This window comes from Rhinolophus sinicus, linkage group LG06 (assembly GCF_036562045.2).
Source record: "Rhinolophus sinicus isolate RSC01 linkage group LG06, ASM3656204v1, whole genome shotgun sequence".
Taxonomy (NCBI): Eukaryota; Metazoa; Chordata; class Mammalia; order Chiroptera; family Rhinolophidae; genus Rhinolophus; species Rhinolophus sinicus.
Window position 1 is genome coordinate 15,318,540 of NC_133756.1, and position 26,767 is coordinate 15,345,306.

Genomic DNA, 26,767 nt, shown 5'->3' on the forward strand with positions numbered 1-26,767 from the left:
GCCTTCACCTCCACCTTTCTTGTCAGATCCTCACAGCCTTCAGGACACGCAGGGCTTTTACCAGGGAGGCATCCGGGGCTCAGGAACGTTGAGTAGCCTGCGCAAGGCTGCTAAGCACCCCCGTGAAGCCAGGGCCTGAACCCGGGCTTCCCAGTCCTCTGGACTCTTCTTACCCTTCCACGATGCCTCCACCCTCTACCCCCTTCCCCTTTCCAATAACCCCTTCTCACTCACTGCATTGCCCCCAGAGTAAAACAGAATCTGGGGACTTGGGTTCCCCCAAAACAACTGATGACATTGTCTTGGATCGGCCAGAAGACACTCGGGGCCGGAGGCGTCACAAAACTGAAAATGTTCGGACTCCTGGTGGAACTGAGCGGGTACCAGGCCCAGATTCTGGAGCGCAGAGACAAAGGTATGTATGTGTTGTGTCATGGAGGTGAGGTGTGAAGTCACGGGTGGGTATTGGGTTTGTGTAAACACACGTCCTGTTTACTGCCTGCTGATGCAAGGTTCTTACTGCTGCTGTGTCTTCAGACGCCGGACCATGCAGCTAGAGGAGGGCGAGGTGGGGACCCTGCAGCCTGTATTTGCTCACGTTATTCAGTGCTGGATGGAGTTCATGATTCAAATTGGTAAGACCCAGCCCCCATCTCCCATCACGAACCCCGTGGCCTGGGCCCCATCCCGGAGCCTCACTGTGACTTCTCTACCCTGGATCCAGGGTGTGCCTCCGTGTCCAGGAGCTCCACCTATGTGGTGTCCCGCTTCCTCCTTCCATCCGTCTTGTCTGAATTCACCAATCTTGCCACCTCAATGGCTGGAGACACTAGTGTCCGCGTCTTTGAGCAGCATTTGTGAGTTTGGGGTCTCGTGAAGGCTGAGCTAGTAGTGGTGGAGGCCTAGACCCAGGGAAGTGATGGCCAGTGGATGGGGCCATAGATAGTCTGCTTTCTGTGTGTCCCTCCCTCCCACTAGGGGTTCAGAGCCAGACATCTTCAGTCCTTGTTCACTTGGACAACTGGGCCCAACTCCCCGCCCAGCAGCTGAGAGGCATCTGCTGCTTCTGGGAAGGAACTTCTTGCAGTGGAGGAGACCAACCCAGCAGGGTGAGGGCATGGCCTAGGGAAGGCTGGGTTTAGAGTGACTGATGGGATAGCCTCTGACGCTGCAAGGCCAGGGTGGAATCTGCCTCCAGACCCCATTGTTCCTGTCCCCCACCCTGTAGCTGCCAAAGCCCTGCAGCGCTTCGAGCCAGGAGGTGATGGGAGCTCAGGGCGAAATGCTCCACGGCAGAGGTTCTTGCTGTTGGAGGTCGTAGACAAGAAGGTAGATGTGGGGCCAGAGGCTGGGTGGGAGAAGGGCTTATATGATCTCACTGACCCTGACCCCCGACTCCTAGCTACAGCTGCTGACTTACAACTGGGCTCCAGACCTGGGGGCAGCATTGGGCCGAGCGCTGGTTCGCCTCGTGCAGTGGCAGAATGCACGCGCCCATCTCATCTTCTGCCTCCTCAGCCAGAAGCTTGGACTCTTCCATCATTACGGCCAGCTGGACTTCCCCGTGCGGGATGAAAAGGTGCTGCTGCTCAGGCTCCCGCCTCTAGTTCTGGCTGCTGAGGGGTCGGTTTAAGGAAGCACCAGCCCTGAAGCAGGGCAGAGGGGACAGACTGAGGGCAGAGGTAGTGGGGAGGGAGAGTCTAAGAGGAGGCCATGGGGTGGGACAGGTCTGAGGGAAAAGGCCATGAACCCATTGTGAGGCTCCATCTCTCTCAGGAGCCAAACCCATTTCTGCTGCCAACCATGGAAGCAGAGACCCTCATCCGGAGTGCCAGCCCCCCTCTGAGCCGTGAGCAAGGCCGGTTGAGTGGGTCTTCTCGGGGTGGGGGTCCCCTTCCCCTGGACACCTTCCCCTTCGATGAGGCCCTGAGGGATATCACAGCTGCCCGTCCCAGCTCCTCACTCGGCCCTGTGCCCAGACCTCCTGATCCCGTCACCTACCATGGACAGCAGTTCCTGGAGATCAAGATGACAGAGCGCCGAGGTGAGGACACTGGGCCAGACAGTGGGCAGGGGCAATCTGTGAGTCTGGGAGGTCATGGGGGCCACTGCTAATGCCTCTAACCCCAGAGCTGGAGCGCCAGATGAAGATGGAGAACCTGTTTGTGACCTGGCAGCAGCGTTCCACCCCAGCCAGCATGCCCATCAGTGTGAGTGGCCCAAACCTGCACCCTCCAGGAGCGTCCTGGGACCCTTCCCTGATCAGCACTAGTGTTCACTGCCCCATTTCCCCAGGCTGGGGAGCTGGAGACCCTGAAGCAGTCATCCCGCCTGGTGCATTACTGTGCAACAGCCCTGCTCTTCGATCCAGCTGCCTGGCTGCATGGGCCCCCGGAGACCTGTGGGCCACCTGAGGGGCAGGTGAGGCTCAGGACTCCTGGATATCTCCCCTGGGGCTTCCTCTTACCCCACAGTGACCTCAGTTCCTCCACCCCCATTAGGGTGGTTGACAGTGGGTAGAGCCAGCCTTATTCTCCACTCCCACAGCGGCGCCATCGCCCTGAGTCAGGGTCTGGGAGCCGGGAGGCCCCCGCAAGCTGTGAGTCGTTGGATGTGCCTCCGCCGGGCGCCCGTGAGGAGCCCTGGCTGAAGGAGCTGAGCCTGGCTTTCCTGCAGCAGTACGTGCAGTACCTGCAGAGCATGGGCTTTGCGCTGGTGCCACTGCGGCCCCCCTCGCCCGCCCGCAGGTGAGGCCCCACTGCCCTTCCTGTGTTAACATGGGTCCCACGTGGACAGCTCAGGCCTTGGGCATGTTCATCCCACTAGGCCAGCACACACACAAGGATCTTAGACACTTCCGTGCAGCCCTCACGCACATCTCGTGGAACTCTCAGATCTGTGTCCATTCTCACAGAGCTCGTGCCCACATACGTCTTACATCCATAGTCCACACACGTGGATCTGGTACACGCACCCAAGCTTCTGGACCTGGCTCTTAACCATTGCTGTCCTGATCACCCCACTGACCCCACTGACCCCTCCTGAGATTTGACATGGTTCCTGGCCCAGGAAATCCTTTCCTCGCCGAGGTTAGGTGTCTTTCTCGCCAAGGACCCCTGCACTGGGCCTACTTGCATCATTGTCCTCTGGCCTCTTGGTCATGTTCACTCACTGGCCAGTAGTGACAGGTCTGAGTCTTGGAAAGTAGGCAGCCCCTCTGTCACCACCTTCCATCTCCCCAGAGCTCAGTGACAAGTCCACAACCACTTTTCCTCCTGTATCAAATCTCAAATTCTCAGTTGTGTGGCCCTGCTCTACACTCTTCTCAAATATGAGCCTCCAGATTCTGTGTTCCCAGCCTCTTCCCAATGCCTGATGGGAAAGTATCTGTTCACGTTACACAGAGTTCCTTTCATGTCTCTGGATTTGTGAGTTTATTTTCTCTCTATTTTTAGTTTGATGCCTTTTCAAGCTAGTAAATGTAATTGTACTTCCTTACTCAAGACACCACCTTGGCCCAGAAAACCAATTCTGATTCCTTAGTGTTTTCATGGCCAGCTCTGCGCCGCCCAGGCCTCCCCCTCTTTTCCAGGCCTCAGGAAGAGAGGACAGGCCTGTGCCTCCAGGACACCCCCGCCACCCCCCCCACCCCCGTCTCTCACCCTGAGGAGTTGCCCCGCTTGCTGCCCGTGGTAGCCAGGTCCCGGCTGTTGGAGCTTTTCTGAGAGACTTTCGTTTGCTTACTTTCCATTCAGTTATGGTCTTCTCAGAAATCTGAATTCCTTTTTAAAACAAAAAACACCTTAGATTAAAACACGTCTCTAGAGCAAAATTTAAAGTCAGGCCTTTCTCTGTCACCAGTCTTTAACCATCACCAATCACTAGGTAGGTCTTATTCCTATTTCACTGAGGAGTAAATGGGACATTTTGTCTCACCAGAGGCTTAGACCCCTCCAGCAAGAGTTCTGACGGGTTCTACCCCCTAAGTGTAACAAGTGGGTCCTGCTGGCCCTTTCTGTTCTGTCCTTGCTCACAGTACCTTCACTGCTTCTCTTCTCCCCTTGCCTTTGAGTTGAGAAATGAACAGGAGGCCTGTGGAATGCAGAAAGTGCCGTTCCCCAGTCAGGAGAGACCTCTTTTCCCTTTCAGAGGAAAGTCCCTCACCAGGGAATCAAGCATGTCCTTGAACTTTCCTAATGAAACCTCAGACATACATGACCCTCTCCCCTCTCACCCTCTCCTGCTGCCCCCCCATAAGCCAACACCTCCACCCCCTCATGGGTGTCCCCCATAGTTTCAGCAGCCTCTCTGGCCCTACCCTCATGCTCTCACTGGTAGAGGCCTGCTCGCCTCCCCACTGAGCACTGCTCCCACGACTCCTTACAGCAGCAGCTGCTGTGTAGAGAGCCCTGCCCCGCAGTCTAGGCCTGGCCTGCAGTGTGGTACCCTGGGCAGGTTCTTGCCCTCTCCAGTCCTGTCTCCTCCAAAACAATTCCACGTGAAACAGATGGTGAGTCTGCTAGCCATGATCCTTCATCCCGCGGGCCTGCCTCATCCTCTTGTCCCTCTTCCTTTCCTGCAGCACCAGCCGGCTGCGGGCCATGGCTATCCTTGGAACAGAGGGTCGGGGCTCCTTCTCCTGCCCTAAAACCAAGACTGATGGGAGCCCCAAGGTAACACGTCATCATGTACCTTCCCCGACAGTGATTCAGTGATGCCCCAGACACCAGTGTCATTAAGCCTGAATTACTTCCCCAGGTCCTGAGGTCAGTGAGCCTGGGTGATGACTGAGGTTGTTGATCCCAGCCTGACACCATTAAAGTCAATGACCCAAAGGACTTTCTTACTGGCCCGAGACTGGGGAACCCCCAACCCTTGCCTCTGAATCCATCTTTTTCCTTTCTTCAGAGCACTGGCTCTCCAGTCACCACATACCACCTGCAGCGGGCACTGCCCGGGGGCATCATCCTCATGGAGCTGACTTTCCAGGTGAGCAGGAGGGGTACTGAGTGCGGAGAGCCAGTGCCCTGTCACTGCCCTCCTGCCCTCATTTTCACCCTCTCTCCAGGGCTGTTACTTCTGTGTCAAACAGTTTGCTCTGGAATGTTCCCGAATCCCCATGGGGCAAGCCGTCAACTCTCAGGTATGTGGAAGGGACAGAGGAATGTGGGCTCTCAGGCATAGTAAGTCCATCCCCAGGGTGCTGTGACCAGTAAAAGCAATGCATAGGCAGTCTGGCCCAGGGGCAATCTGGTGCTGTGGCTGGCTAGGTCAGAGGTCATTCTGGTGACTGGACCGTCCACCAGTTTCACTGTGCAGGTGGTCCAGAGCTGTATTCAGCTATAGCAAGAGGGTAGAAGGCAGCCCACCCATCACAAGTGGCTGGTCTGGCCTGGGGTCATTCTGGTACTGACAGGAGCCTAGCACTGTGGTCCATCCAGAACCATAGAGAGTTAGACAGTGAGCACATCTGGGCATAGCGGGTAATCTGACACATGGGTACGTCGGTGCCATGGGCATTCCTGGCCTAATCAAGAGCTGGAGACAGCCTGGCATTGTCAGTGTAGTCACTAACACTTAGAACATGGACTAGAGTTCCCACCCACGCGGTGTACCTGTCCCTTAGTCATTATTTATGCCTCTGTACCCCATGAGGGCCAGGCACTCAGGATGCTCAGAATGAGTGAGAGGGTCGAGTGAGGTCAGGGACCTGAATGAAGCCTGCTGTACTTGAGTGAGTGCAGCTCCGTCAGCTTGTCGAACGTGTCATGTGAGGGCCTGTTACCTCTTTGTGCCTCACACCTAGTTTCTGAGAGACCAGGATCTGCCTGGGCCCGGTCTGTCGCCGTCCAGTCCAGACAGCAGACTCCTCTCATATCGGGTCAGCTGGTTGTCTTTGACTTGGGTATGGACACCTAATCCAGTCATCACAGGATAATGTGATCCAGAAAAGCTGGGTGACTAAATGCAGGAGCCCACTCGGGCCAGAGTTCAGAAGGGAGCTATGGCTAGGCAGGTCCTTTTTCCATGCGTGGCTGTAGCATTTGCGGGAAGGACCCACCCCCCTTATTCTTTTGAGCCTCCTGAAGTCCTTTTGGCTTCTCTTCCCCCTGATCCCCATCCAGCTAGGCTCTCTCTGCTCCTACTTACCTGATCTCTAACCCTACTTAGAATTCTGGATTGCTGTATTATTGCTGTTGTTTATGAAGTGCTTAGTATATACACTAAGTGAAGAGGAGTTTTACTCCTGCTGTACAGATCAGGAAACAGGTGCCTCGCCGATCAGGAATTTGCCTCAGGACACACAGCTAGTTGGGGGGCCAGTACTGGCTCTCTGACTCTGAGGCTCATCCTTGGTTACTGCAGGTTATTACCCTGCCTCTAACTTGATGAAGACCTTTACTTCATCTCCATGTTAGATAAGGAAACTGAATCAGAGAGTGACTTACCCAAGGTCATGCGGCTACTCGGACTCCTAGGCTGTTGCTTCTTCTACAGTTTTATTTCCTTTCCTATTAACTCCTAGGCCCAGTGTCCCCCAGGAAATGGTCATGTAGATTCTGCCATTCTAGCACCACAGAGCCAGTTGTTAACACACTTTCAGTAATGGTGATTTTCACCAAGAGACGCATCAGCTCCATCTGTTCCTTCCTTTCTTCCTGCGTCAACGGTTCATTCATCCATTCATTCACAGATCAGTTAGAGGAGGCCCACCCTGGCCTAGCCTTGGCAGGATGTCCCAGATGAAGCTTTATGAATGAGGAGGTAGCCAGGTTTGGGGACCAGGGAGCGCAGCATTCCAGGCAAAGAAACAGCACGTACAAAAGTGTAGAGAGAGTATGTGATGTACGTGGGAAGAGCACGCAGTTTGATGGGAAAATAAAGCTGGAGAGAAGGGAAGGAAGGGGCGGGCGAGGAAAAACTTCCTCATAGTAAATACACATCTGCCTACCCTGACCACCTGTTTAAAACAGTAACTGCTTTAGTACTGGATTTTTCCATAACACGACATTCTTGCATGCTCTGTACTTATGTACTGCCTACTGTTTATGGGCCTATCTCCCCACTACTTGGATGTAAGCTCCTTGAGGGAAGGGGTTTATTTCTATGTCCTAGTGTATATCCCTAGCACCTAGAACAGTACCAGGCAGGCACTCAAGGACTTGTCGCATCAGTGACCCTGTGCCAGACTTTAGTGGAATCTGGAATACGGAGTAAAAAGGCCCATCTTCTCAAGGGGTCGGTTTCATGTAAACAGAGTTACGATACAGTATAAAAAAGAGAATATAGTGAGGAGGGCTTCCCAGAGAAGCTCGTCTGGCCGAGGGGAGGCCCGAGCCACAGGGTGAATTCTGAGCTGTCTTTTCTCATGCGAGAGGGAGGGAGATGGGGTGCTGGGCAGCCTGTCCCACCACCTCCTAACGCAGCCTCCCACCTCCAGCTGTCCATGCTGTTCACGGAGGAGTGTGACAAGGTGCGGGACCTGATGCACGTGCATTCGTTCAGCTATGACTTCCACCTGCGCCTCGTGCACCAGCACGTGCTGGGCGCCCACCTGGTGCTGCGGCACGGCTACCACCTCACCACCTTCCTGCGACACTTCCTGGCCCACCACCCTGATGGGCCCCACTTCGGCCGCAATCACATTTACCAAGGTCAGTGCCCAAGGGCAAGCCAGTGAACCTGAAAAAGAACAGGCCACAAGCTGTCTCCAGGCCATGGCCACTGGGACCACTTCCCAGGGCCAGACCTCGTCTCTCCATCCCATGTTGTTAATCACCTCATAGCATTTGGACCCTGTCCCCATGTCTCTGTCTTAACTTCTTCACAGTCTGTTTCATATCAGTTTAGACTTTGTATACCCTGCCTTCTGTCTGTCCTAAGCCACTTTGTCCCATCTCAATGTTCCACAGGACCTCAGGAGCTCCCCAGAAAGGCAGAGCCTTCAGGACTCTTCACCGCTCAACCCCCCCAGATAAGTGTGCCTGTCCCAGGCTCATTGTCTCCTGTAACTTGCCCCTTAGGGACACTGGAGCTCCCCACACCACTCATTGCTGCCCACCAGCTGTACAACTATGTGGCTGACCATGCCAGCTCCTACCACATGAAGCCATTGCGGATGGCCCGGCCAGGGGGCCCAGAACATAATGAATACGCCCTGGTGTCGGCCTGGCACAGGTAAGGTGGACAGGGGACATCTGCACGCACTCTGATGGAACTGTGGTCAGGGCCGTCCTCGCAGTAGGGAGACCCGTGTTTTCTTGGGTGAGGTTGGCTTTATTAGCATCTCAGGGTTGACATCTCATCCCCACCGCACAGCTCGGGCTCCTACCTGGACTCTGAGGGACTTCGTCACCAGGATGACTTTGATGTGTCTCTGCTTGTCTGTCACTGTGCTGCACCCTTTGAAGAACAAGGAGAGGCAGAGCGGCATGTTCTACGGTCAGCAGATCCCCCACCTTGAACGTGCCTGTTGCCCCCTGGCCCCTGCCCTTGCCATGTGTCTCCTCCTGCAGCCACCACACTCTTGTCCCCTCCCCACCGCAGGCTGCAGTTTTTCGTGGTGCTTACCAGCCAACGAGAGCTCTTCCCCAGACTCACGGCTGACCTGCGCCGGTTCCGGAAGCCGCCCAGACTGCCCCCTGAGCCAGAGGCTCCTGGGAGCTCAGCTGGTAGCCCTAGGGAGGCCTCGGGGATTGGTCTGGCCCCTGGACCAGCTCCTCTGTTCCCCCCACTGGCTGCAGAGGTGGGCGTGGCCCGGGCGCGGCTGGCTCAACTGGTACGGCTAGCGGGAGGTCACTGCCGCCGGGACACCCTGTGGAAGCGCCTCTTCTTACTGGAGCCACCAGGGCCTGATCGGCTGCGGCTTGGGGGGCGCCTTGCCCTGGCTGAGCTGGAAGAGCTCCTAGAAGCAGTCCATGCCAAGTCCATTGGGGACATCGACCCCCAGCTGGTAAGGCTGTGGGTTCCAAGAGGGGCTGGGATGTTGTGAGGAATTCCATGGGCAGCCAGGGTGAAGGGTGCAAGGGTCTCAGAAGTAGCTGTGGGACAGCAGATCCAGGCCTGTCGACTGTCCCCCAGGACTGCTTCCTGTCTATGACCGTCTCCTGGTATCAGAGTTTGATCAAGGTTCTCCTAAGCCGCTTTCCTCAGAGCTGTCGCCATTTCCAGAGCCCAGATTTGGGAACTCAGTACCTGGTAAGTCCCCTGACCCTCCTCAGAAAGGGTAGACTCAGCAGAAATCCTCATCAGAGAGTGACAGGTGTCCCCTCAAGGAGCGCCAGCCTGACCAAACAAGCTCTGCTCTGGAGAGGCCTAGATGGGATGGGACTGCAGATACACATAAAACCCTGTGAGCCCTGAGCATCGAGCCACGCATGTGATTCCCTGAGGACAACCCAGAGCTCTGCCTTCAGCGGCTTTGGCTAGAGACCCTGAGGGCCAAGCTCTGGAACCTCATCTATGGTTTGTCTTGGAGGCTGCAGCCCCAGAAAGGACCTCTTGGGCTTTCAAGCCTCGTTACCCAAAGTGTGGCCCTCACACCAGCAGCATCGAAATGCACTCTCAGGCCCCACTCCAGACCCACTGACTCAGAGCCTGCCTTTTAGCCAGATCCCCAGCTGACTGGTGTACACATTCGTAGTTGAAAGCACTGTTCAGGACAGGTAGAGAGAAAACTATGGGGGTGGGCCCACACGTGGGGATTAAGAGACTAGAGAAATGGGCCCAGTGAGAGTAGTGGTCCAGGAAAGGAGACATTCAAGAGAAGGCTTCAAAAGAAATAGTTGTCCTGCAGCCTAGTGCTTGTGGGGAAGATTAGTTTCAAGGTGTTCAGATGGGTTGTCCAGACAAGCTGAGGTTCTTTAGGGTAAGGCTGCAGTAGTGTGGACTGCTGTGAGCAGATGGGGCCTCCAGGAGGTGGTGGGAATGCTGAAGCACGTGTGGGCTTGGCAAGGGTGATAAGTCTGAGACCATAAAGACCTTCTAGGACCACAATCTAAGTTTATGTGGACATTGGGGATTGGCACTCAGGAGAGAGGTGTAGGCAGCATCTATATGAATAGCTGGGTCACTGCAGCCCTGCCAGTGAAAATCACCCAGGGGATAGATTGCAAAGCTGAGCGTTAGGGACAGACATGAGAGCACGGTCCCAGGGGAGGTCAGAGAGATACAAGATCCAGACAGGAGAGGAAGCAGGAGGGGTCGTGTCGAGGGTGAGAATTCCCTTCATTTGTAGGCTTCAGTGCCAGCTTTGTGCGGGGCCTCTAGATAGATGCCTTCAGGAACCTTCCAGTCGAGCCCCCCAGCTTCATTCTAACGAGGGTAGACAGGCTGCCAGGGAGGATGAGAACTGAGGTTCAATTTGGAGATGAGGTTCTGGGTGACGAGAGCAGGTCAGGTGTGGTGATGGAAGCAGGCCTTCCTCAGACTGGTCCCACTTCCAGGACGCTTCAAGGAAGGTCTTTGCCTCCTTAGGTCACATACACCTCACTCCCATCTCATTTTTGTCTTTTGCGCAGGTTGTGCTGAATCAGAAGTTCACTGACTGTTTTGTTCTTGTGTTTTTGGATTCCCACTTGGGAAAGACGGTAAGAACAGGGTGAGGTGAGGGGCTTTGTATCAGCCTAGTGGGAGGCTGTACCCCAAATGCTCCACCTCTCACCACTGTACCTCGACTGTATTCCCCACAGTCTCTGACAGTGGTTTTCCGAGAGCCCTTCCCAGTACAGCCCCAGGACAGCGAGAGCCCCCCTGCCCAGCTGGTGTCCACCTACCACCACCTTGAGTCCGTCATCAACACAGCCTGTTTCACCCTCTGGACCCGTCTCCTCTGAGGAATGGACTAGTGAATGTGACTGTTCTTCGAATTGTGGACCTCTAAGACTGCCCACTTGAAGCAGACTGACCAGCCTTTCTGTGCCCCAGTGCAAGCCCACACACAGAAGCTTTGTGAATATATCTGGGATGGGGGGGTCTGTAGCCCTAGCCTGGCAGCAGGGGCCGCCCTCCCAAAACACTCACAGCTTCTGATCAACCCAGAGCTCCAAGGGGTGAGGTGAACTCACTGAGGTGCCCATCTCCTCTTAGGACCCTGGACCTTTCCAGAAGGGGACTCCTCCTTCCCACTCACATAATGGAGTCCCAGCAATTCTTCGCACCAGGCGGCAAGCGTTCACCCGAGAGCTCCTGTGTCTGAATCCTGCCTCCAAGTCTTTGATTGCTGTCAGCCACCCGCCTCCCACGTTGAGCCCTCTGGTCTTCATTTCCCACTGGGACATCACTGCTGGACATTGCCACTAAGCTAAGATACCTTGGTTCCAATCCCAGCTCTACCTTTGAAGCACCAGTGACAATGGGCAAATCCCTTTATTCTCAGACCCCTGGTGTCTCATTTATACATGAGGAGGTGGGCTCAAAGCTCTCCCATCTCCATAGCAACACTGACACAAGCTGGAGGACTTGAGCATGAGCTGTGTCCCTTCTCAACAGAAGGGAAGTGACCCAGAGAAACTGAAGTGTTAGACACTGTGTGTCACCCCTCTCCCAATAACATACACATAGGAAAATGTTAAGCAGATTGTCTTTAATTCAAAGACTCGGGATGCTCAACTCACTGTCCCCAAAAAGCACGTGGATGGAGGGCAGGACCTCACTGGCCAGCCTGTGGGTGGCCCCGCCTATCCCAGTAGGAGCGTAGCCAACTCAAGCCCTCCACTGTGTCTCCTGAGGGGAGAGGGAGGCAGCGGCATCTCAACCCATGAGGAAGCAAACAGCCCTTGTCCGATACCTGCCCCTCCAATGCTCCCTTCGCCCAGGGCCCACTCCTCACCTTGAGGCTGGTACTCGCAGCCTACGAAGCCTTTGTAGCCTTCATCTTCCAGCAGTTGGAATAGATAGGGGAAGTTCAGCTCTCCAGGGCTGCCAGGATCCCCCCGGCCTGGCACCTGTGCCACCTGCACATGCCCTGGGGACAGATATGGGCAGATGTGGGGCCCAGGCTCCTGCAAAGGCCGGAGGGACAGATGCAGGGGGTTGGAAGAGTGGGAGGACAGAAGCAGCAGCATAGCAGACAAGGAAGGAGCAAAGAAAGGGACCCTCTCACCAACGATGGGCAGGAACTCCCGGATGTTTCCTGTCAGGTTCCCATCCATGATCTGCCAGTGGAATATGTCCTGGGGCAGAGATGACTAGTCAGAGAACCCGCAGGCCCCACCATTCTTCCCAGATTTGGAGAACAAGGGCCCTCTGGGAGGCACTCCCTTTCTTCCACTTACCATTTGTAACTGGAGGTTGGGTCTTCCAACCTTCTGTAAGATGGCTGCCGCTGGGAAGGAAAACAGGAGGGAGCCATGACACTCCAGGAGAGCACAAGAATCAAGGCGACAGGAGGCGGCACCAGGCTAAGGGTCCTACCCTGCTGGGGCGTATCCAGGAAGTACTGGGGGTCAGTGATGCGGGTGTTAATGGGCTCCAGCAGTCCCACGAGGTTCTCCTAGCACCATGTTGGATCCATGAATAGAGCACTTCTCCCCAGGTTTGTCCCGCACCTTTCAGCCGCTGGTCAAGCCCCTCACCAGTCCCTCTGACCTGGGCCAGAGGCCAGCCTTGTGCCTCACTGCTCTCCACACTGCAACCCCCCTGCACATGCTCAGACACACTTTCATGTAAGTATGCGTGTCTATGTGTTTTCACTGCCATCTCACCCGAGCCAAAACCTCAGCTGCATGTCTCAGGTTATCCAGAAAAACGGTCTCCATTTCACCCCTGACTGCTGCTCGATCAGCACCGTGGGGTACTCGGCCGGCCATCAGGTGAATCCTGTGGGGAAATGGGGCTGGAGTGGGCCCTGGGGTCCATCACAGAAGCACCTCCTTCCAGCTGTCCTCCGACCATGCCAGCCCCCCACCCCCCAGGTCTCTAGTCCATATCACTTGGCCCTGACGCGCAGGCCCCCGAGCATCCTCAGACACTCATGTGTCGGCCGAAGGCCAAGCCCTTTCCCACAGCCCTTCTGAGACCTCACCTGCCTCACAGACCTGTCCCTCACTTAGTCAGTCCCTCCTGTACTTTCAACCTCTCCTTTCCCGTGGCCCTAGTCCTCAGCTGATAAACATGCTTGTCTCTCCTTTCAGAAATTATTTTGATCTTTACCCTTCTCAAGAATTCCATGCTGCTTGTCTCTGCTTCTTATATCTGTCTTAGCTTCTTCCCATCTGATTTCTACCACACCCCCCCCCCCCCCATAATGACCGCTTGTTGCCAGTTCCTTCTCAGCCTATTTGCTCTGCAGGATTTGACATTCAATCAGCCCCACTTTGAGCTTCCACCTTCTGCCATCACCACCTGATCTTTCTCAGCCACATCCAACCTGGACAAGTTACCTCCACAGTCTCATGATCTCTGACCCTCTTCCTGCCTCTGGCCGCTGCATCTCTGCCTGGAATGCCCCTTACATCAAACAAATGTCCACTCCTTAAAACCCAGTTCAACATCAGTACACCTGTAGGAAGCTTTCGCCGATCCCAGACAGGTACCTGCTCCGCTCCCACAACCACAGTGAATTGACTGGTCCTCAAATGGATCCCTCCACCGTTTATGTTTACTTTGCTATCTCCCTGGTCAGACTAAGCTCCCAGCAGGAGAGGAGCATGAAAGAGATGCCAACTGATAGTAACATACAACACAAAATACACCAGGACCGCGACTGCAGGGGTGAAGAAGAGCCAGTGCGCTCAGACACCTGAGCCTCTCAACACCTGGTGTCTTCTTCTCCCAGACCCCAAACCACGTGCGGCAGGGTCTTGGGTCATAGATGGGGAGGAGGACAGAATGAGATACCTGGGACAGTCCAGAGCCTTGGCGTACAGCACAGCCTGCTCCAGCCCCTGTCGGAAGGCCGCCTGCTTCCCGGGAACGGCCCCCAGCCCATTTTCCCCCTTCTCTCGGTCTCCTGCGGAGAGAATGGACCTCAGCCCCCGGCTAGGGCTCCTGGCTCCCCAGCTCCCCGGCCGGGCCCCCAAGGCGCACCGGGGGGCGTATTGATCAGCACCAGCTGTAGCCCTGCTTCTCGTGCCGCGCGCGCTAGCGCCTCGGGCGTCTCAGCGTAAGGCCAGCCGATTTCAGCGGCCTTGAAGCCCGACTTGCCCGCAGCCCGGAGCCGCGCGGGGAGGCCGGGGAGTTCGGGGAACAGCCACGACACATTGGCCGAGAAGCGCAGCGGAGCCATGGCCCAGTAAGCGCGACGGTGCAGTTCAGAGTCCAAAGCGGCCGGAAGGCGGAAGTGGGCGGGGAGCCGAGGAGGGCGCGTTGGGCGCTTGCGGAGGAGCCAGGCCCAGGTCCCCCGGTTGGGGGCGCGCTAGGGCTGCGAGTCAGGCCAGGAGCTCTCTGCGGCCCTTTTTTGGTTAGAAAAGCAACATGTTGTTAGAACTGTGGACAGTCCAGAAATGTGAAATACAGAGTGCCAAAAAATGTATACACATTTTAAGAAAGGAAAAAACTATTAAAATTACACTGATGGTAACCACTTTCAGCACCTCTTGTAATTGCAGACATCAAATGGTCACTTGTATTCATCTTTTGTTATCGGTATATATTGAGTATTATGATTTTAATACAGTTTTTTCCTTTCTTAAAATGTGTATACATTTTTTTGGCACCCTCTGTATTTCAAACGAGGAGAAAGGGAAGCTCCGGGAGAAGGAGAGGGCCAAGCGAGGACAGTTTATCCCCGGTGTAAGCAGGAAGAAGGTGGGGAGCCCAGGCACCCTTTTGGCTGAGGTTGGGGTGGCAAGAAAGAGCTGGCCTGCCTCCAAGGCCCAGTTAAAATGAAGGAATTGGGACTTTAACAAATACTTAGTATTTTTATAAAAATAGCATCCATTCATCATGGAACATTTGAAAGCTGTATGACCAAGTAAAGAACATTTAAACCAACAGTTATCACACCACTCACCAGTTAACTTTCCCTTACAGATTAAAAAATAAATGTGCAGGTTTTTTTCTTAGAAAATTCTAATTATACTGTATATGCGGTTTTATGGCCTGCTTTTCATTTCATATTATTTTGTGAGCATTTCCCTGTTCTAAAACATAAAATTCAACTAAGTATATGAGGAACTAATTGGCTTTATTAAAAGATTCATGAGGGCGGCTGGATGGCTGTTGGTTAGAGCAGGAGCTCTGAACAGGGTTGCTGGTTCTATTCCCACATGGGCCCGTGAGCTGCGCCCTCCACAACTAGATTGAAGACCACGAACTGCTGATGAGCTGCTGTGGGCTGCCGATGAGCTGCCGGTAGGGGAGCCAGATGGCTCAGTTGGTTAGAGCACAAGCTCTCAACAGCAAGGTTTCCGGTTCAATCCCCGCATGGGATGGTGGGCTGCACCCCCTGCAACTAAAGATTGAAAACGGCAACTGGACTTGGAGCTGACCTGCGCCCTCCACAACTAGATTAAAGGACAACTACTTGAAGCTGATGGGCCCTGGAGAAATACACTGTTCCCCAATAAAATTTATTTTAAAAACAAAGTTTCATGAATCAGGCAGCATCTCATCTGACAAGCAGAGATACCCGGAGGAGTTTTACAAGATGGAAAGCTTTTATAGAAAAGAGGGTGGGACAAGGAAGTGTTGACTCCAAGAAGAATATACCTGCCAAAAAGGACTCTTCTTAGGTGCTGGGGCTCAAATTCACAAGCAGAGCATGCTGCACTTCCGGGAAATTGCACAGACCCCAATATCAAACCTACACTATGCTCCTACATGAGTCAACCCTCATAAGAAAGCGCCTAGGATCAAAATTCAACCAATAGAACTGAGATTTTCCCCATCCAATTGGAGCTGTGTAGCTATAGTCTCATTTGCATCTTTACTGACCAATCAGAATGGCTCTATTAGGACTTGCTTTTTGGACCAATCAAATGGTGAGGAATTAGAGTCCTCATTTCCATGAGAACGGACCAATCAGGGTCTGGGGACAGGAACTCTTCTCTGTATAAGCCATCTTCCTGTCTGTTTCCCTGGAGTATGCTTGCAGTTTCCCTTGAAAGTTGCTTTTTACCCTGTTGAGTTGCAGCACCAGAGTTGTAACACCTGAGCTGGCTCAGAGCTGTGCTGTTCCATGATTTTGAACTGTTTTCACTGAATAAAGTCTCTCTTCCCTCACCACACCCCAAACTGGGGACTCCTGTTGGTGTTGAATTGGTGATGACGACCATCAGTTGACAAAAGTCACTAGCAAAAGAAAAATTAAAGTTCATTGAAAGAAAGAGTTCAGGGTGGCCATGACCTCTCATTGGCTGAGTTGTGGCGTTTCCCACTGGCTGGGCTTGTTGCTGGGCAAGAAGAAAATCTTCCTCCTGCCAGGGTAGTGAAGTAGATACACCTTCCTGTTGGAGATGCAAGGTATGTCATTTCCTATTTGGAATAATTGACAATGAGTGGTAGGGGGTGAGAGCTTCCTGTACAGGCCTTCCTGACTCCAGTTTTAGCTGAGGTTTCCTTAATTTTTACGCCTGTGTTCTTCAATATTCTTGAAAGTCATTACATTAGCTGCTTATTGTTCCACACCTGGCCGCCCCAGAACTTATCGTACTACTCTGTTGAAGGACATTAGGGTTTTGTCAATGTGTGTGGATGCACAACAAAAACACTTTAATGCACCTCTCAATCCCATTTCTGAATCGGTTTCTTCGGTTCCTTTTGTAGAGATGTCCATTACAGTGTTTGCCTGCCCAAGGTCTGTTACAGTCATGTGCCACATAACGGTGTTTAGTCAATGAGGGACCACATATATGATAGTGGTCCCATAAGATTATAATGGATTATAAACAAGTTAGTTTGTGATGTTGAAAGAAAATGTCAGACCCAACTACAATGTTGAAGTTAACTGCTAGCTCTTGGTGATATGAGGCGGTTCGGCATGCTGTCCACCCCCACGCACCCTCCTGAAGCTGGGGCCAGAGTTGGCAAGAGAATGAGGGTAGAGGGCTGTGGAGGAAGAGGGGGATTCAGGAGGAGGGGGGTTGGGAGCCCGCCACCACAGCTGCCACCACTGCCACCTACCCACACCCGTCCACACCGCTCCTTGCACGCGGGCGCACACGTGCACAAACTCACTTCCCTTTCCTCCATTTCTCTTTATCTCTCTTTCCTCCTGGTCCGGTCCCATTTCTCACTCCCCTCCCTCACCCCCATTGGGCAGATTCCTAAGGTTGGAATTACATGGTCAAAAAATAGAAACATGTTTAAATTCTTCATGGCTGCACTAAATTGCTTTTCAAAAATGTTGTAAGTTTATACTTCAATAATACATGAGTAGAACTCATCTTGGTCTATTTTCTGTGCTAGCTTTGACAGAAGAAAGATCAAATTGCATCATCAGGAGCACCCAAGCTTTCACTGTTGTCACTGCTGGCCTCCATCCCAAGGCAGGCAAACTCAGACACCTGGGGGCCAGGCTGTCCTCATAGTTTATCCAAGTGCTTGGCATGTCCCATTTCTCTAGCTCCGCCTCTAGTAACAGGCCACCACCAGCTAGTACATAGAGATCACGTGATTTCTTGCCTGTTTGCAGCTGGCATTATACTTGGAACTTTGACTTGTCCTAGAGCATGTTTCTTGGATGTCGTCCAATCAGGATGTGATCTTACTAAATTTAACAACTTAATCAATCCCAACTTCAGCGTGTTTACAATCCAATGTTGACCATACAGAGTAACATCTAAGGGAAGTAATTCCTTTAATACTTCACTGTAAATCTCTATGCATATTCTATTTAAGACTTCAAAGTCACCACCATTTGCTGGGGTTTGTACCATGAACAAAATTTGTCCGGCCCCCAATGGTCCACTCCTTCTTTATTTGTATACCCTTTAGGGCAGAAGAATGGTGTATAAACTAGATGTACATGATTCACTTTTCCCCTTAATTCCCTTCCCATACTTTCACTTAATATATCAAAATAAATACAAAAGGAGAACAATGCCCATGAAAATTATTTTCTTTACTCACCATTTGACTGTCTACCTTATGACACTTTGCAACATAGGTGTTACACTAACTTAATACAAATCTTGATTCTTTGCATTTAACTCTTAACCAAAAAATGTGTACAAGTATGACAGTTAAGGTAGCAATAATCTGCAAATAGTTACTCGTATAATGGCTACCACGTGAGTGTGGAGTTCAGAGTCTTATTTGATCACTGGATTGCATTTGCCAATGTGGTAAAAAATAATAATAATAATAACTCACATGTGAAATGCAAATCAAAACCTCAGTGAAATTCCAGATTGGCAAAATTTTTTAACTCAGACAATATCAAATCTAGGATTGGAAACAACTAGAACATTTATTTATTGGTGATAGAAGTGTAAATCACTACAACCACTTTGGAAAACAATATGACATTATCTCTTAAAAGTTGAACATTCATACACCTTTGATCCAGCAGTTCCTTTCCTAGGTGTATTCCCTGGAGAAACTTGCACAAGTGTACCAGGAAAAGGTTCCGCGATGTTCATAGCAGCACTATTCATATAGCAAAAATGTGGAACTAACCCAAATTATATATAGATGAGTTGGAGTATAGCCATACGTTTTATATAAAAGTGAAGAGAAAGTTGGTGGCTCAAATGATAAAATTGAGTTTGCTCTTGTATGAGAGTAATATACAAAGAGCTTAGGTGAAGTTTGGATCAAATTGAAAACATCAGTGTGAACACATCAAATGGATAAATCTCGGAAACATAATCTTGAGTGAAAGAGGCAAATCACAGAGAAATACATACAGTATGATTCCACTTATATTAAGTCAAAAGCAGGGAAAATCAAACAATATCTTGTGTAAGATGTTTGAAAGATACAAATATCTGTGGTAAAACTATGAAGAAGAGCAAGTGAATGATGATCACAGAATTCAGGGCGATGGTGACCTCTGGAAGGGAAAAGATGGGGGGAATATTGGAAACTTCAAAAGTAATGGTCTTCCCATTTCTCTGACACTAATTGGTGTGGTCATGTATTTTCATTTTATCACTATTCTTTATATCTTACATATATTAACATATATTTTTTATCTGTTACATATTTAATAAAAAATTTTTTAACCCTCTGTATGCATTACCACCACCTGTTATCACATTTTATAACATCCTCATTGTAGTATCATCATAATCTCAAGGATTTTCTACAGACTCAGCTTGTTTGTATTAAACTGTAATTACTTTTTAGATTCAACGCGTTACTGCTCAATGTAGCGGTCTTTTGTTATATTACCTGCTCAGAACCTCTGGTAGGTCCCCAATGACCTCTACCTCCTGATTTTCATGCCCCCTCCCTTTGAATGTGAACTGGACCTAGTGACTCACTTCTCACAAATAGAATACAGCAAAAGTGGTACAATGTCACCTCAGAGATTAGGTTACAGAAATGTGGTGGCTTCTCTCTTGGGTGCCCTCTCTCACTCTTTCACTCACTTGCTCTGAGAAAAACCAACTGCCATATTGTGAGCTGCCTGCCCTGTTCTAAGACCTACGTGTCAAGGAGCTGATGTTTCTGGCCAACAGCCAGCAAGGACCTGAGGCTTGCCAACAGCCATGTCAGTGAGCTTGGAAGCAGATCCACTCCTATTCAATCTCAAGATGATTGTACCCTGGCCAGCACCTTGATTGCAGCCTTGTGACAGACAAGGTTTGAGTCAGAAATAACTAAGCCACACCCAGATTCCTGACCTATAGAAACTCTTCAATGGTAAATGTTTGTTGTTTCAAGCGACTGAGTTTTGCGGTAATTTGTTAGCAGCAATAGATAAGTAATAGAGGGTCTCTTTTCCTGGAAACAGTTCCCTTGTTTGGGGGAACTATATCACTTTCACCACTTCTTCACCTTAATAAGGCATAAATGAGTGCTGCCATCTTATAAGATTGTCTCTTCGGAGCCAGTGATGATTGGTCAATGAGTGGGCACGTGACCCAACCTGGCCTAACCATGGTAACTATTATAGATATTGTAAGTTCCCTACCCAACATCTGTTCCCTCTTCTTCTTCTTAATAGAACCATACCTCATGGGGACAGTCAGCCAGAGAGAATAAAACTAATGTACGAATGCAGTGGCAAAGAAAACCGAGAGAAGCATTGTGTTCAGCCCTTGGAACTTCCGTAAGGGAACCAACCAGCTGGCCTTCATTGCTTCATCTTAACTTGTTCCAAAAATAAGATGTCCCAGAACTAACTTGCTTTTCCCATTCCAAGATCCAGCATTATGCACATTTCAAGAAACACTTGGTTCTCTTGGTAAAAATACAATTTAGAGAACTGAACCCTGGGCACTGGGGCTATGTATTTATATCATTTCATGAATTTATATAATTTCATATAGCTTGTAGTGATATGCTGGATGACCCCATAGCAACTTAGGGATTTCAGTGTCTAAGAGGGAATCTTTATGTTTTAAAGTCATGAGTTTATGCTGATGTTTTTTATTTCATCCAATTTTCATTAAGTCTTTCCTACCTTGTTCTAATACAAGAGCATCTTCATTTCTATTTAACTTTCTTTTTTGAGCTACCAGTCTTTTTATTACTTTTGTACAGCATGTTCAAATCAGATTTTACATATCATGTTATATATTTTCACGTCCAACCATGTGTTCAGTTACAGCTGCCTCGATTTAAGAATATCAACATTCAAGTGTCACTCTATCTTTTTTTTTTTTTTGAGCCATTGAGCCTGCTTCAGAATTTAACTTTCCTACTTTACTTAGTTTTACCAGTAATAGTCCATATCACATGGATTCATGAGAGCTTGTAACTGTGCCAAAAAGGGAACTAAATCTTTGGTTAAACTTTTCTTTCATAGGTTTCTATTGTATTCAAGCATGTATAAAGCAATATCTGTGATACATCTACATTAACGCTCTATAACTAAAATTTCAGCACATTTAAACAGAATCATCTCACATGTACAGTATATTGAATAACATCATTATACAAAACAGCATTGAATCACTTTACGAAATTTGTGCTTGCATGAGCGATCATCTACATTCTTGCAAGAATATAATATTTGCCGTTCTGTGTAATACACCCTTATCTTTAAAAGGAGGTGCCTAGAACTGGCACTTTATCTTTAGTTTCTATTCTATTACTGAGTGGTTGGATGGCATCCAGAAACTCTTCTTGTGTCCCTCCCTTATATAGGCATGCTGTTAGTGACACAAGAAGGCTCTTGCAGTCTTAACTAATGGAGTGTTAACTAATTACACACCCATCCACATGCAAACTTTAAACTTAGTTAAATACAACCAGTGTATGTATAACTCAAAGGGTGAGCATGTGAATATTCAAACTTTTTATTTTTACATTTGGAATTTTGAAAAATTTCCGTAAACCTGACTACAGAAGCTTATTCTTCACTTGTTTAATTTTTACACTCATGAATTCTACCCAGTGTGTTATGTATATATTTTTTGCAACTTGCTTTTTTTCATATAGCAATATATGTAGCGATATATATATATATATATATATATATATATATATATATATATATATATATCTTTCCTTGGGAAAAAATATTTATGTAAACTCAATCATCTCCTGTTCTTTGGCCATTCTTTTAACTACATTTTATTCCAGAATATGAAGATTTTATCATTCCCCTATTGATGGACAACAAGATTGTTTCCATTACAAACAATAAGCATCCTTATATATGCCATTTTTTGTGTGTATAAAAATATGAGTATTTCTCTAGTATGTATCTCTAAAAGTGGACTCGTTGGGCTAAAGGATATGCACAAAGTTCTAATTCACTGCTAAATTGCCCTTCAAAAAGGCTTTATCAATTTACATCCCCACTAAAAGTCTGTGAGTGCCTGTTTATCTTCATCAACACTGGATAACATCAGTCTTTAAGATTTTTGTTAATCTGAAGGGAAAAAACATTTTAAAAAATCAAGTCTTTGATTATACTGAGGTTGAACATCTTTCTAAACGTTTGTTTGTCATTAATATTCCCTTTTCTGTGAATTGCTTATTTGCAGCATTTGGCCACTTCTCAATTGGACTCTTAGTGTTTTCATTATTTGTAGGTGTTCTTTATAGAAATTCTGGATATTAAGTCTTTGGCTATTTTTGCTTATATTTCACTTTATTTAAAGTATCATTTGCTATTCAAAGTGTTGGCAGAGTGCCACCTTTCTATCAAGCTTCATGTTTCTGTGTGGAAGGCTCCTGGCCTCTTGCCTTCTAGGTCTTCCCCAGGGGAAAGAGAGTGACTCAAGTGGTTGGTGACTTTGGCAAAAAGAAGGAGCCAGAGTGCTCAGCTCAGTCCCATCCTCCCTCCTCTCTGTGAAAAAGCACACATCCGTCTCTGTTCCTCCATGCCATAAGTTTTACAGGGCAAACCCTCACAAGGCTGACCTCAGCAGTGAAATATTAGCAAGCCTGCTTCCCTAGCAGACCTCAGCCATATTGTCCAGTATCAGTTGTGGTAATAAAAGTAATATTTGTATCTCCATCTGCCACATTTCTGTGTCTATCTCTTAACAGGTTCTTGTATCAGTTAGAGTCAAAACAGAAAACAGATGGGACATTCAAATTAGAATAATTCAGGAGATTTAATAAAGAGACTATTTACGAATGTGTGGGTGGGGTGTAGGGGTTATAAATGGGATAATGCAACAACCAATGGTTGGTAGCAGCGCTGACCACTCCTAGGTCTGAAAGGGTGAGAGGGGTGGGAGTGTGGTTACTGAAATCCAGGAGGATAGGGTCATAGAGCTAGCTGCCCTCATGTGAAGGACACAGGCAGCTTGAGGCAGCCTGCAGGAAGAAATAAATACTCTAACCTTACTTTTCTTCTCCCCTCTAATCTCCTTTTCTCCCCATAGATAAGCCAACCAGAGCCAGAGGGCAACGGAACCCATTATGCAATCAACATAGATCCTCTTGGACAGAGAGCAAGGAAGAAAAGAAATCTAGAGGGACAAACAGAATATCTCTGGTACAGTTCCCCTCTTTCCTCACTCAGTATATACACTCTTATCCTCCATGTGGGTAAAAAAGTCATGTCCCCATCAATGGGATGCACAACGTCTCATTGGCTATCATTTTTTCTTGAGGTAATCTCAATCCAGCATAATCCCTCCTAAAATCTAAAGCATCACTACTACTGGTGTTCTTCAAATAGGAATTGGGTAAAAGTGAGGAGAGGTATGGTAGAATTGGAAGATGGCCTCCCCAAATTCCTGCCCACGGTGTACACACGCCTTCTCTCAGTTATTCAATCAAACACTAATCTAGGTACTGCTATGAAGGGATTTTGCAGATGTAACTAAGGTCCCAAATCAGTTATGTAAGGGAGATTATGCCAGGTGAGCCTGACCTAATCAGGTGAGCCCGTAAAAGGGCCAGGGCTGTTCCCGGTGAAAGAGATTTGAAGTTAATGCATGAGAAGTTCTCCACTGGTGCCTTTGAAGATGGACAAGGCACGTGGATGTCCTCTAAGAGCTGAGAGCAGCCCTGGCTAACAGCCAGCAAGGATATGGAGACTTCAATCCTAATGCCACAGGGAACTAAAGTCAGTCACAACCACGTGAACCTGAAAGAAGACTCTGAACTCCAGATGGAATGCAGTCCAACACCTTGATTTTAGCCCTTTGAACTTTGAGCAGAGAACCCAGCCATCTATGCTAATGCCTGCCTGGACTTCTGACCTACAGAACTGTCGGCTAATATGTACTAAATACGAACTGTGTTGTTTTAAGCTGCTAAATTTGTGATAATTTGTCACATAGCAATAGAAACCAGCACAGGGGGCAAAAAAGTAACACAAAACACAGCTGTTACAGTCCCCATTTTTGTAGCTTGTAATAGGGCCTAAATTGGTGATCACTGCTGTCTTCTTCCATCATTCAATCTAAGTTCCCTTTGTCATGCAGCACCTCAGCTGGATGGGTTTCTTGACCTGGTGGAATGACTCAGACCTTCATTCCTATAGGATCTGAGTTTTGGTGGGTTTGACATTGAGTTGTCAATTTTCCATTGACCAGAACTTGAGAGCAAGAGAGGAATCAGAGGTGCCCTAACAAAGTCCTCCTCTCTCCCGTTGTGTAACAGCAGTACCATTTCCCCTAGGGATCAGATCAGGATCAATTACCCAGCTAAACTAGAGCACCTCTTCTCTGTTAGTTGGTTTAGTGGCAGCAGGAGCCTAAAGTGAACAGGGTAAATCTCTGTGAGTTTCCACTTCCTTGTAACCATGACCATGTTTCCTGGTGGAAGAATTACTACTGCAGACTCTAGAAACTTCAGATCCACTGATCCTAAGGTTGCAAGAATGGAAACAAAAGTTCTTCTAGTTAATGATTAGGTATAAAACCCTGTTTCCCCGAAAATAAGACCGAGCCGGACAATCAGCTCCAATGCGTCTTTTGGAGCAAAAAATTAATAAAAGACCTGGTATTATATTATATTGTATTATTATATTTATATTATATTATATTATATTATATTATATTATATTATATTATATTATATTATATTATATAAGACCCAGTCTTATATTATAGTAAAATAAGACCGGGTTTTATATTAATTTTTGCTCCAAAAGACGCATTAGAGCTGATTGTCCAGGTAGGTCTTATTTTCAGGGAAACACGGTAGTGAGAGGAACCACTTCTATCACCAGCCCTTTGTTCTTGGACCCGTGCATCCTGGCTATGGGGGAGGTGACACCATATACCGACATCTGGTTTAAAGCATATACTTTTTGGAGGATGTTGTCTTCCCACTGGCACTGTAACTGAGCCTTTGGTAATCCACTTCACCATTCTCTAAAGCTACTTGATTCTAGGTGATAAACCACATGGTAATACCAGTCAGTGAATTTCATGGGCATAAGCCAACTGCCACATTTATGCTTTAAAATGTGTCCCCTTCTTAGAGATGATATTGAGTTTGATACCGCGGTGAAGGATAAGGCATTCTGTAAGTCTGCAAATGATGGTGGAAGAAGCACTTCAGGCAGAGAAGGCAAATTAGCAGAATACGTATTTATACCATGAGAACAAAGCTCTGCTCCTTCCAAGATGGAGGGGTCCAAGGTGATCTCCCTCTAATCTCAGTGTGTCTCTTTCCTTGTGTGAAATTCAAGAGGTAGCAACTTAAGAAGGATGCCCCAGACCACTGAGCCCCTAGAAATAGCACCTATATGATAGGCCCCTGTGGGGACAGAGCCCCAAAGAGCAATTTCCAGGCTCTCGGCCTCATATGGAGGGGTGCTGGCTCGAGTGGTAGATGGCCATCAGCTGTGGCTGGTTAGCCATCAGCTGTAGCTATTGAGCCATTGGCCACTAATATAACTGCTGCAGCTACAGAGGAGAGCCAAGGAGAGTGGAGGAGAGTCGTCGGTCAGTTGGCAGAAAAACGGACAGCAGGTCACACATCCAGTGAACCCAGCCTCCAGTGAGACCATAGTGGTATGACTCCCCAACCTACGGCTCCGTGGGTGTTCCTTTTTGGCCTCACCATATCCTGCGTTCTTGTGTGGGGAGCGGGAGCAGAGAACCCGCAGGCCGCCCCGCACGACAGCCCCTCAGCCTCAGGTATACATATATCTTTCGAAGTTAACTAGAGTCCTAAGCACTTCTCACTCACTAGGTCCAGTTAGCATAATACTATCAATGTAATGAACCAGGATGTATTGTAGGATATCAAGATGATTGAGTTCCCCTCACAAAGTATTATGACAGCAAGAAGACTTGGTAGTGTCCTGGCACAAGATGGTAAAGGCATACTATTTGCTCTGCTGTGCAAATGTAAATTACTTCAGATTTTCCTGGAAAGAAAATGTTTTCCAGGCCAAATGCTTAATGCCAGGTGCCATGGGCTGTGTTGACTTGCCATAGTAAAAGTTCCACAATTTGGTGTTCTATTTGTGATTGGCATTACTGCCTGACCAAGTTTGCAAAGATTTACTGGCTTTCTCCATGGCCCATCGGCTTTTTGCACTAGCCAGATAAGTTAGTTAAACGGGGATGTGCTGGAAATCACCGCCCTTGCATATCTCAGGTTTTTGATGGGAGCACAAACCTCTGTAATTTCCCCAAGGTTGAAGTATTGCTTTTGACTTCCTTTCTTGGTGTGGTGAGGGTAGGAGTGGGAGGTTGTTTTAGGAGCTTCCACTTTGCCCTTCTCATCATGCTAGTGTTCATTTCATGGGTGAAAGGACCAATATAAGAATGCTGCCAGTTATTATGTATCTTTCTTTTCACTCTATATTCTGGGAGTGGGGATAAAGCATAGGGTGAGTACATGACCCCATAGACGCGGTATTAGACAGACTTTGGCTAGGTCATCACACATCAACTGACCTTCAAAAGTTCCGAGTCTCACTGGTCGGCACCTGGGGATCAGAGTGAATTCAGAGCCAATACCTATTAACCTCAGGAAGATCTAGTGTTTCCCTTTCACTAGTTTACAGTTACCCTGGTAAATGGCTGTAAGTCATTTGGGGAAGACGCACAGTATCTGTGGCCACATTGCAGGATCTTTTCTCAGTTGAGGGTCTCTGAATGTGTACTGACTTAAGTAGGTCTGGGAATTGGGTAAAAGGCTGAGTACTCCTCTACTTCCTACCCAGAAACCTAGGATTTTTCAATTGTGTTCGTCAAACGGCACCTTCATAGACTGCCCAACTATGTCATTTCTAGAAATCTTTGCGTGTTTCCTATATATGACAATACGCTGTCATTCCATATCT

The 26,767-nt window shown here is 48.9% G+C and overlaps 2 protein-coding genes across 3 annotated transcripts in view; one reads left to right on the forward strand and one right to left on the reverse strand.

Moving 5' to 3' along the window:
* The window catches only part of SZT2 (SZT2 subunit of KICSTOR complex), a 50,195-nt gene extending 38,622 nt beyond the window's left edge, over positions 1-11,573 (forward strand). For both annotated transcript variants that reach the window (XM_019751075.2, XM_019751076.2), the window contains 20 exons: positions 249-415; positions 538-635; positions 725-857; positions 979-1,109; positions 1,229-1,329; positions 1,403-1,579; positions 1,777-2,044; positions 2,131-2,210; positions 2,296-2,421; positions 2,548-2,747; positions 4,583-4,673; positions 4,909-4,989; positions 5,069-5,143; positions 7,442-7,655; positions 8,025-8,178; positions 8,320-8,442; positions 8,548-8,953; positions 9,082-9,198; positions 10,521-10,589; positions 10,692-11,573. In XM_019751075.2, coding sequence (XP_019606634.2) covers positions 249-415; positions 538-635; positions 725-857; positions 979-1,109; positions 1,229-1,329; positions 1,403-1,579; positions 1,777-2,044; positions 2,131-2,210; positions 2,296-2,421; positions 2,548-2,747; positions 4,583-4,673; positions 4,909-4,989; positions 5,069-5,143; positions 7,442-7,655; positions 8,025-8,178; positions 8,320-8,442; positions 8,548-8,953; positions 9,082-9,198; positions 10,521-10,589; positions 10,692-10,835 — 2,955 coding nt within the window. In that variant the 3' untranslated portion in view covers positions 10,836-11,573. The remainder of the gene's footprint in view (positions 1-248; positions 416-537; positions 636-724; positions 858-978; positions 1,110-1,228; positions 1,330-1,402; positions 1,580-1,776; positions 2,045-2,130; positions 2,211-2,295; positions 2,422-2,547; positions 2,748-4,582; positions 4,674-4,908; positions 4,990-5,068; positions 5,144-7,441; positions 7,656-8,024; positions 8,179-8,319; positions 8,443-8,547; positions 8,954-9,081; positions 9,199-10,520; positions 10,590-10,691) is intronic.
* HYI (hydroxypyruvate isomerase (putative)) lies at positions 11,565-14,293 on the reverse strand. Its single transcript, XM_019751086.2, has 8 exons — positions 14,029-14,293; positions 13,840-13,951; positions 12,705-12,819; positions 12,415-12,493; positions 12,276-12,325; positions 12,104-12,173; positions 11,831-11,965; positions 11,565-11,724 (listed from the first exon to the last, which is right to left on the reverse strand). Exons 1-8 carry the CDS (start codon positions 14,225-14,227, stop codon positions 11,651-11,653), a joined length of 834 nt encoding a protein of 277 aa, XP_019606645.1. The 5' UTR covers positions 14,228-14,293; the 3' UTR covers positions 11,565-11,650.
* Positions 14,294-26,767: the final 12,474 nt, after the last annotated feature.